The 10314-nt window shown below is 48.6% G+C and overlaps 1 protein-coding gene across 1 annotated transcript; it reads right to left on the bottom strand.

Moving 5' to 3' along the window:
- Positions 1-691: 691 nt before the first annotated feature.
- On the bottom strand, positions 692-4329 carry Tnfsf14 (TNF superfamily member 14). Its single transcript, XM_028861211.2, has 4 exons — positions 3965-4329; positions 2949-2985; positions 2682-2723; positions 692-1375 (listed from the first exon to the last, which is right to left on the bottom strand). The coding sequence occupies exons 1-4, from the start codon at positions 4175-4177 to the stop codon at positions 948-950; spliced, it is 720 nt and encodes a 239-aa protein (XP_028717044.1). The 5' UTR covers positions 4178-4329; the 3' UTR covers positions 692-947.
- Between the last annotated feature and the right edge of the window lie 5985 nt (positions 4330-10314).

The raw sequence follows: 10314 nt of genomic DNA, 5'->3' as shown, positions 1-10314 counted from the left end.
CGTCTCCCCTTCCCCTGTGAGCCCACAGGTCCTCCCGTCCCCCCTTCCCCTGTGAGCCCCCAGGTCCTCCCATCCCCCCTTCCCCAGAGAACCTCCAGGTCCTCCCATCCCCCCTTCCCCAGAGAGCCCCCAGGTCCTCCCATCCCCCCTTCCCCACCACCACACCCGTCTCTGGGGATTTGAACTCTGATCCTCATGATCAGACCTCTCTACCCTCTGAGCCGCCTCCCACGCCCTCCAGCCCCAGGCGTCCTGCGGGCCTGGTACATCTGTTCTAAGTGTGTTCGATAAAGTGCCCTGGAGGGGGTCGCTTCCCGTCTCTCCTCTTTATTCTCCCCCTTCTGCCTTTTTTTCTTTCCTTCTCTTCGGCATTCCCTCCTTCTCTCCCTTTCTTTCCCTCATCATTTCTGGACTATGTCGCAGCTGTGCATTGGGCTGAGCACGGAGATCCCATCAGGGTGTCTCTGAAGGGTTTGTGTGCTCAGGAGCTGGCCCGAGGCCAGTCACAGCCAGCTGGCCGATGCCGCCTTGGTGGCTGGAAGCCAGTGCAGCAGATCGATGGGAGAGGCCAGTGTGTGGAGCCCGGTAGGCTCCCCACAGGGTCCTGGGGATATAACTCCCCCCAACACCTCAGAGAGGTTTCTTGTCTCCAACCCATAAGCCCAGAAATCCCAAGTCCACGATGTCTGCATCAGACCCATAAATACCCAAGCTTTATTCTTTCTTCCTGAATATCAGGCAAATGGGCTGATCCCACACTCCTGGGCTCCGCACCCTAAGTCTTCAATTTGAAGATTTCCCAAGGCAGGTCAGTAGTCTGCATGGTCCCTGAGCACTCCACCTGTAGAATTTGGGGATCCTTAAGGGGAACTCCAAGATCCCTGCTTGCTGGGCTTGAGGTCTGTCCTGGAGAGGTTCCTCCTTGCAATCCATCGTCACCGCAGCCTTCAGACCATGAATGCTCCAAAATAGGACCTCGTGCCGTCTCGGGGTCTGACCAGGCGGTCCCCAGGCACACGGACCACAACCTCCTCCCCGGCCTCCAGATGTACCACGCCACCCAGGAAGCTACTGTCCCACCAGACTCGGGAGCTGTTGGCTCGGCCGCAGGGTGACCGCCGGCTGACCAGCAGTTCTAGCTCCTTGGGGTAGCGGGATGTGCGCTTATACAGCCCGTGGGTGATGGGGAGGCCGTTGGCCAGGCCCTGGGGGCAGCCCACGCCGCTCATCTGCACTTTCGAGTATACGTAGTAGTAGCCGGCTTCTGTGGTCACCAGGGCCCCATTGTGATATTCCAGGCCCCTCAGGAAGGCCAGGCCGAGTCGAGTCTCCCATAGCAGAGGCCCACCCTTGCCTATCAAGCTGGCATTGGCCCCTGGGAGGGAGGGAGAGAGAGAGAGAGAGAGAGAACTGGTCAGCACAGTTAGCATTGTGCAGGGGGAGAAACTGAGGCAGAAAGGAGCAAAGCCATTTGAAAACCAAAGAGGAAGTTGAGGCACAGGGTACTTGAGTTTCCTAGTGAAGTCTCAACACTTAAAACAGGGGTGGGGCTGAGGAGACAGAGCCCTTGGCCAGCCTGCAGGAGGCCTTGGGCTCCATCCCCAGCACAGAATAAACCAGATGTGGTGGCACACGCCTGTCACCCAGGGAGGTGGAGACAGGAGGACCCCCAGTTCAAGGTCATCCTCTGCTCTGCTCCATGAGATCCTGTCTCAAGAAGTGTGTGTGTGTGTGTGTGTGTGTGTGTGTGTGTATGTGTGCGCACGCGCACACACGCCCACACGTGTGGTCAGAAATCAACACCAGGCAACTTTTTGAGTTTCAGTTTCCGGCCACCTTATCTTTGAGGCAGAAGACGGCTCTCACTGAACCTGGAAGTCCCCTGTTTGTCGAGGCTGCTGGCCAGCGAGTCTCGGGGATCTTCCCGTCTCTGCCTCCGTCCATTGGTTGACATACTTTGTGCACGGAGCCATCTTCCTTCCCCCACTTCATGTTTTAAATAGTTTTTTTTAATTATAGCATATTTTATGTCTTTTCTGATTAATTTCTTACTGTGTTAGGTTAGAAATCAAACCGTCTGTGGATTGGAAGAAAAAAATACAGTACATATGGCTGGGCGTGGTGACCCACACATTTAGTCCCAGCACTCGGGAGGCAGAGGCAGCTGGATTTCCGGGAGTGTGAAGCCAGCCTGATTTACACAGCAAGTTCCAAGGCAGCCCAGGCTACATAGAGAGGCTCTGGGTGTGATAGGTCTGTGTCCCGGCATCCTCTGAGGCCTCTGATGACCTTGGGATGTGTCCCCATGACTAGAAGGGGGAAGGGATGACTTTAAATGGCCCTCAGTGGCTGTGATTTCTGGGCCATTTGTCAGTGAGCATTGAAGGACTGAGGCCAGCGAGATGACTCCGAGGGTAAAGGTTGGAGCCAAGGCTGAGGTCTTAAATTCAATCCCTGGAGGCCACGAGGTGGAAAAAAAGAATTGTCCCCCAAGAGCTGTCATCTGACCCCCACACTGTGGCGTGTGTATGTGTGTGAGCAATATAAATAAATAGCAAGTGTAAAAAAAAAATTAAAGACACACTGGATGAATGTATGCATGGTTGCTCTAACTTTCGAAGACCTGGGTCTCCCAGGACACCCCAAGCCCCATCCCATGTGAAGACCCAGGGTCCCCTCACCTGTGAGATGTGCTGCTGGGTTGGCCTGAGACCGCCGCCGCTCTGAGGAAGACAGTCAGAAGTTAGAGGGGCAGAGAGAAACAGGGGTCACTGAGGCCGCTGCTAGGTGTCAGGTTCAGCCCCTTCCGGAGTGACCCAGACTTCTGCTTCTCCAGCCCTGGGGGAGGGGCACCTGTGGGGCTCTGCAAAGTCACATTGGGTGATCCTAGGGTGTGGGGAGGGGCAGAGCATTCCCCCTGCTTCTTAGGGCCTGGGACCCGAACTCACCTTGTATTAGTTTCTCCCAGGAGCCTGTGTCTCCATCCTGAAATGCAGACAGGGTGCTTGGTGAGGACAGGCCACACCCAGAGTCACACAGGCACATGGTGATGAGACTGTCTGGCCGTGGCCGCAGACACCACCCACGGACACATACACAGGGCCTCATGTGCATACAACACACACACACACACACACACACACACACACACACCAGATCTGTTTTTTTCTGAGATCAGCTCTCAAGTAGCCCAGGCTGGCCTCAAACTTGCTAAATAGCCTAGGATGGCCTTGAAACCCTTGAGCCTCCTGCCCCTCCGGCCCAAGAGCCGGGGCAATAGGTGTGTGCCATAGGATCCATCTAAGATCTGATGAAAGCTGAGTGTCTGAAATGCTTGAGACCAGAAGCGTTTCAGAATTGTTTTTAGAGTTTTTGGAATATTCACACATCTTTAAAAAAATTATTTGAGGGCCAGTGAGAGGGCTCAGGGGGTAAAAGTGCTTGCCACCAAGCCTGGTGATCAGAGTTCAATCCCCAGGACCCACAGAAAGGGAGACACGGAGCTGAACCCATAAAGTTGTCTCAAATATGTGCTGCAGCATGCACACACGCGCTCACATCCACACACTGAACACGTAAATGTAATTTAAAAAAATTAACAAGAAAACCAAGATGAAGAGTGCAGGAGCATATTGTTTACATGAGTGACCAGTGTGGCACACAGACACATACAGCCACGGCTTGTCTGAAAGGAACGGAGAGCAAGCATACCGCCATCTGAGAGCCAACCAGGATGACCGCCGTGATGGCAGTGATGGGGACGAGGGTCCGGCTAGCACCGCCAGCCATGAAGGTGTACCCCAGGGAAGCCGCCCGGCACCACACACTCACATCCCTCCATCAGATCCCCACGTATAGATGAAAAGACAGGATCAGAACCCCTGGGGTCTGCCTGTCACGCGCACACAGCCATAAAGAGACAAACACTGGAGAGGGTGCCCTGGTCCCCTCCAGCCCCACTTACCGGCAGACGAGCCACTATGTCCCCAAGACGCTGATGCAGTTTCAGTAGGAACCAGCCCTGAGTAGCCAGCCCGGCGCCCAGCAGCAGTATCAGGGCCAGGCTGACTTGGGCAATGCCGCAGCGCTGTCTCCTGTGGTTCGGTCCCAGCCGTCTGAACGGGATGTCCGTCTGTCCATCCACTACAAACACTGAAGGCTGTACCACACTCTCCATGCCAGAGCAGCTGAGGCCCAGAAGCCCAGGGACGGGGCTGGCAAGCCTGAGTTCCTCCCCTCCGGAGGAAACCACAATTGCCCAATGCTTGGGCTTTGCAAACTGCTAAAGGCTCCTGCGGCCCCTGGAGCTCACTTTAAAGCTGAGGTTCGGTGCCTCCGCTTTCCCCACGCACCCTCCTCTTCTTCCTGTGCCCCCAGAAGGCCCAGCCCCCAGCTCACTCTCACTCACACCATCGCTCACACTTTCCAGAAAATGTGACTCAGGTGTAGATGGACGGGGCAGCCCCTGCTCACCCAGCTTGGTGGCTCTGTTCCCCTCAGAAGCGCTTCTGTGGGTTCCATGCAAGCTTCCAACACGTGCACATGCAGACACACATGCAAGCACACAGCTCTGTGTGCAAGCTTTAATCCATGCATACGGGTACAAATGCATGTGCAGATGCATGGCTGTGGGCTTGCAAGGCACAGGTTCCTGCATGTGTGCATACAGGTGTAGATGTTCTGATGTGTGCCTGTGTGCATGCAGGTACATGCACACATGCATTTCCTGATGTATACGCAGGCCCATATATGCCCACATGTGCTAGAGTGTGTATCATCCATTAGCACATGTGTGTATGTACCTCAGTGTGTATGGGTGTGCTCATGTGTGTGTCCATCTCAGGAAGGGGGCTGGGGCATATTTCCAGATACAGCCACCCTGTCCCCAAGTCTTCAGCCTGGACCCAAGCCCCATTACACATCCTCCCAGATGATAGGGGCTCAGGGGTGCTCAGGAGGCACCAGCCCCACTTCTCAGCTCAATGACCCCCACACCGTAGTGTTTGGCCTCACACGGAGCTGGCAGTTCTGTGACCACAGAACCCCAGTTCTCTGCCACATTGCTTCCCTAAGCAGGGTTCCCTGGGAGATGCTCACCCCTGACCCTGGGCCCACCCATCCACCTGCCTCAGGAATGGCCCCCACCCCAGAGGAAGCCCGAGTGTGTGAGGCGCTGAGGGATGCATTTGTTGACATGGGCATGGGCATGCGGAGGACTCCAGAGCCTCAGATTCTGAGGCAAAGGACGAAGCCTTGTCTTCCCCTCCATGTGTGATGCTGACAGGGTGTGCGGAAAGCATCCTCCATTCTCCCACTGGGTGCTGGAAGTCTGAAGATGGCTCCCCGGCAGAGACTGCTCTTACAGAGATTAAATAAACCCACCTTCCAGATCCCTCTGTGTATATAGGCCCCGCCTCCTGGCTTATCTGTCTGAAATAAGATGCCTCCTTCATTGGTATGCAATAACCCCGCCTCTCTCTTCAGCTCTGGACCACAAACCTGCTGAACTACCAGGGTGGCAAAGGCCCGGACCGCCTGACCCCAGGTATCCCTGTGTCTGTGTTCATCTTTCCTTCACTCCCGTGCTATTGTCCACTCAGGTCTATTCCTGCGACCACGCAGCCTAGAGTATCCCCCATACAGGACCTGCCTGGAAGCATTCTCTAGTCTCTTATGGTCTGTGCTGGACAGTCTTATGTCAATTTGATACAAGCTAGAGTCATTTTGGAAGAGGGTACCTCAGTGGAGAAAATGCCCCTGACAGATTAGACTGCTCCATCCCTGTGGGGGCATTCCTGGGTTCTATAAGAAAGCAGGCTGAGCAAGCCATGGAGAACAAGCCAGTAAGCAGCCCCCTCCATGGCCTCTGCATCAGCTCCTGCCTCCAGGTTCCTGCCCTGACTTCCTTCAATGATGGACCGTGACCTGGAAGTATAAGCTAAAATAAATCCGTTTTCTCTCCAAGTTGTTTTTGGTCATGGTGATTTATCACAGCAATAGGGATCCTAAGGTGACAGACATGGCCGTGGTTTGGGAACTATTGTGGTAGCAGCTGAATTGGGGTTTGCAGAGCTCAGTGGCTGTTCTGTGGGAGCCTGCGAGATCAGAATGCCGAGAACAATGGGGGCCTGGCTTGTGATGTTACCGAGGGAAGTTTGAGAGTTCCTTAAAGACAACCAGAGCTTCCTGGGTGTGGTGATGCACATCTTTAGTCCCAACACTTGGGAGGCAGAGACAGGTGGATTTTCTGTGAGTTCAAGGCCAGCCTGGTCTACAGAGTGAGTTCTGAAAAGGCAAGGACTATGGAGAGACCCTATTTCAACAAAACAAAACAACAGTAAGACTATGAGGGATGTTTGATGTTTGAAGTAAGATTCGTGGCTCTGCTCAGCTGGGGCTGCAGAATCAGCTGTGATGAAGAAGAGACCAACATTCCTGAGGTGAAATCTTCTGGGAAGTGTTTCCTGAGAGTCAGCACACAGAAGCTGTGCTGTGGGGGTGCCCAAGGTTGTACCTAGTGCTAGCAGCCAAACTTGGTAGTGTAAGAGTCACTGGTATTGGTGGTACTGGTTTTGAAGGCCTGAGGCGGTCAAGGAGAGCAGCTGAGGCTTGGCACTGTGAGAGGCCGGGAGAGGCCAGTGGTGAAGGTGCAGCCTCAGTGTCAGCAGAAGATCCTAGCATTTGAGATGTCAGTCCCATGGGATGACCACCAGAAACAGCAGCAGAGGAGCAAAGTCCGCCCCAGCTTAGAAGATGAGCTGTGTGTGCTGCAGAGGGCAGAGCTGGAGAAGTGACCCAGCCCCTTGGAGGAGCCCAGAAGTCGTGTGTGAATTCCAGACATTAGACATTGAATTATCTACACAGTTGGAGTTTGGTTTGGTTTTGTCCAGGTTGTTGACTGTGCCCTGCTTCTTCCTTCTTGAAATAAGGAAGTATTTAGTTTGTTTTCAATTTTACAGGCGCCAACAGTTGAGAGGTTAAAGATTATAGATTTTAAAAGAGACTTCAGAGTTTTAAAGCGACTAAATTTGAAAGTGTTTGCATTTGTAAGGCTGTGGAACTTTTTTTCCCCAATAATTGAGTGAAACCGAAATTTATTATAAGCCACAGTCGTCCTAGGGACCTCCATGCTATATATATAGCCTCCATGGTTCTATGGGTTGTGGTCTGATTGTTCTTTATTTTATATCTAGAATCCTCTTATGAGTGAGTACATACCATGACTGTCTTTCTGGGTTTGGGTTACCTCACTCAGGATGATTTTTTTCTAGTTCCATCCATTTGCCTGCAAATTTCATGCTTTCATTGTTTTTCTCTGCTGAGTAGTACTCCATTGTGTATATGTACCACATTTTTTTTTCATCCATTCTTCCATTGATGGGCATCTAGGTTGTTTCCAGTTCTGGCTATTACAAATAGTGCTGCTATGAACATAGCTGAGCATGTATCTTTATGGTATGAATCAGCATTCCTTGGGTATATGCCCAAGAGTGGGATGGCTGGGTCTTGAGGTAGTTTGATTCCTAATTTTCTGAGAAACTGCCATACTGATTTCCACAGTGGTTGTACAAGTTTACATTCCCACCAACAGTGGAGGAGTGTTCCCTTTGCTCCACATCCTCTCCAACATTGACTGTCATTGGTGTTTTTGATCATAGCCATTCTAACAGGTGTAAGGTGGTATCTCAGAGTCGTTTTGATTCGCATTTCTCTGATGATTAGGGATGTTGAGCATTTCTTTAAATGTCTTTCAGCCATTTGTAGTTCTTGTTTTGTGAATTCTCTGTTTAGCTCTTTAGCCCATTTTTTAATTGGACTGTTCAGTATTTTGATGTCTGGTTTCTTGAGTTCTTTATATACTGTGGAGATCAATCCTCTGTCAGATGTGGGGTTGGTGAAGATCTTTTCCCATTCTGTTGGCTGTCTTTTCGTCTTATTGACTGTGTCTTTTGCCCTACAAAAGCTTCTCAGTTTCGAGAGGTCCCATTTATTAATTGTTGTGCTCAGGGTCTGTGCTGTTGGTGTTTTATTTAGGAAATGGTCTCTGGTGCCGATGTGTTCAAGAGTGCTTCCTACTTTCTTTTCTATTAAGTTTAGTGTAACTGGATTTATGTTCAGGTCTTTGATCCACTTGGACTTGAGTTTTGTGCATGGTGACAGATATGGATCTATTTGTAATCTTTTACATATTGACATCCAGTTATGCCACCACCATTTGTTGAAGATACTTTCTTTTTTCCATTGTATAGTTTTGGCTCCTTTGTCAAAAGCCAGGTGTTCATATGTGCATGGATTAATGTCAGGGTCTTCAATTGGTTCAATTAGTCTGTATGTCAGTTTTTATACCAGTACCAAGCTGTTTTTATTACTAAAGCTCTATAGTAGAGTTTGAGGTCAGGGATGGTGATGCCTCCAAAGGTTGCTTTATCGTATGGGATTCTTTTAGCTATCCTGGGTCTTTTGTTTTTCCATATGAAGTTGAGTATTTTTCTTTCCAAGTCTGTGAAGAATTGTGTTGGGATTTTGATGGGGATTGCACTGAATCTGTAGATTGCTTTTGGTAAGATTGCCATTTTTACTGTGTTAATCCTACCTATCCATGAGCATGGGAGATCCTTCCATTTTCTGATATCTTCTTCAATTTCTTTCTTTAGAGATTTAAAGTTCTTATCAAAAAGGTCCTTCACTTGTTTAGTTAGTGTTATCTCAAGGTATTTTAAATTATTTGTGGCTATTGTAAAGGGTGATGTTTCTCTGACTTCTTTCTCAGCCCTTTTATCATTTGTGTATAGGAGGGCTACTGATTTTTTTTGAGTTGATCTTGTATCCTGCCTCTTTACTGAAGGAGTTTATCAGCTGTAGAAGTTCCCTGGTAGAGTTTTTGGGGTCACTTATGTATACTATCATATCATCTGCAATAGTGAAAGTTTGACTTCTTCCTTGCCAATTTGTATCCCTTTGATCTCCTTTTGTTGTCTTATTGCTCTAGCTAGAACTTCTAGTACTGTATTGAATAAATATGGGGAGAGTGGACAGCCTTGTCTTGTTCCTGAATTTAGTGGTATCGCTTTGAGTTTCTCTCCGTTTAATTTGATGTTTGCTGTTGGCTTGCTATAAATTGCTTTTATTATGTTTAGAAATGTTCCTTGTATTCCTGATCTTTCTAAGACCTTTATCATGAAGGGGTGTTTGATTTTGTCAAAGGCTTTTCCAGCATCTAATGAGATGATCATGTGGTTTTTTTTTTCTCTCAGTTTGTTTATATGGTGTATTACATTGACTGATTTTCGTATGTTGAACCATCCTTGCATCCCTGGGATGAATCCTACTTGGTCGTGATGGATAATTGTTTTGATGTATTCTTGGATTCGGTTTGCCAATATTTTGTTGAGTATTTTTGCATCAATGTTCATGAGGGAGATTGGTCTGTAGTTCTCTTTCTTGGTTGCATCTTTGTGTGGTTTGGGTATCAGGGTAATTGTAGCCTCATAAAAAGAGTTTTGTAATGTTCCTTCTGTTTCTATTGTGTGGAACACTTTGAAGAGGATTTGGTATTAGTTCTTCTTTGAAAGTCTGGTAGAATTCTGCACTGAAACCATCTGGTCCTGGGCTTTTTTTTGGTTGGGAGACTTTTGATGACTGTTTCTATTTCTTTAGGGGTTATTGGTCTATTTAAATGGTTTATCTGGTCTTGATTTAATTTTGGTATGTGGTATTTGTCCCGAAAATTGTCCATTTCTTCCTGGTTTTCCATTTTTGTGGAGTACAGGTTTTTGAAGTATGATTTGATGATTCTCTGGATTTCCTCGTTGTCTGTTGTTATGTCTCGCTTTTCATTTCTGATTTTGTGAATTTGGGTGCTCTCTCTTTGCCTTTTGGTTAATTTGGCTAGGGGTTTGTCTATCTTGTTGATTTTTTCAAAGAACCAACTCTTTGTTTCATTGATTTTTTTGTATTGTTCTCTTGTTTTCTATTTCGTTGATTTCAGCCCTCAATTTGATTATTTCCTGGCGTCTATTTCTCCTGGGTGAGTTTGTTTCTTTTTGTTCTAGAGCTTTCAGTTGTGCTGTTAATTCATTGGTATGGGATTGCTCCATCTTCTTTATGTGTGCATTTAGAGCTATGAATTTTCCTCTTAGCACTGCTTCCATAGTGTCCCATAAGTTTGGGTATGTTGTACTTTCATTTTCATTGAATTCTAGGAAATCTTTAATTTCTTTATTTCTTCCTTGACCCATTGATGTTTCAGGTGGGCATTATTCAGTTTCCATGAGTTTGTGGGTTTTCTATAATTTTTGATGTTGTTGAGGTCTA

This window comes from Peromyscus leucopus, chromosome 22 (genome assembly GCF_004664715.2).
Source record: "Peromyscus leucopus breed LL Stock chromosome 22, UCI_PerLeu_2.1, whole genome shotgun sequence".
Taxonomy (NCBI): domain Eukaryota; kingdom Metazoa; phylum Chordata; class Mammalia; order Rodentia; family Cricetidae; genus Peromyscus; species Peromyscus leucopus.
The sequence above is the reverse complement of the archived record's forward strand: the minus strand, read 5'-3'. Positions and strand labels throughout refer to the sequence as shown.

Coding starts and splice junctions, on each gene's coding strand:
- Tnfsf14 (XM_028861211.2), bottom strand. CDS start 4,177: ATGGAGAGTGTGGTACAGCCTTCAGTGTTTGTAGTGGATGGACAGACG. Junction 2,986..3,964: donor ACATAGTGGCTCGTCTGCCG/GTAAGTGGGGCT, acceptor TCTGCATTTCAG/GATGGAGACACAGGCTCCTG. Junction 2,724..2,948: donor CTGGGAGAAACTAATACAAG/GTGAGTTCGGGT, acceptor TGTCTTCCTCAG/AGCGGCGGCGGTCTCAGGCC.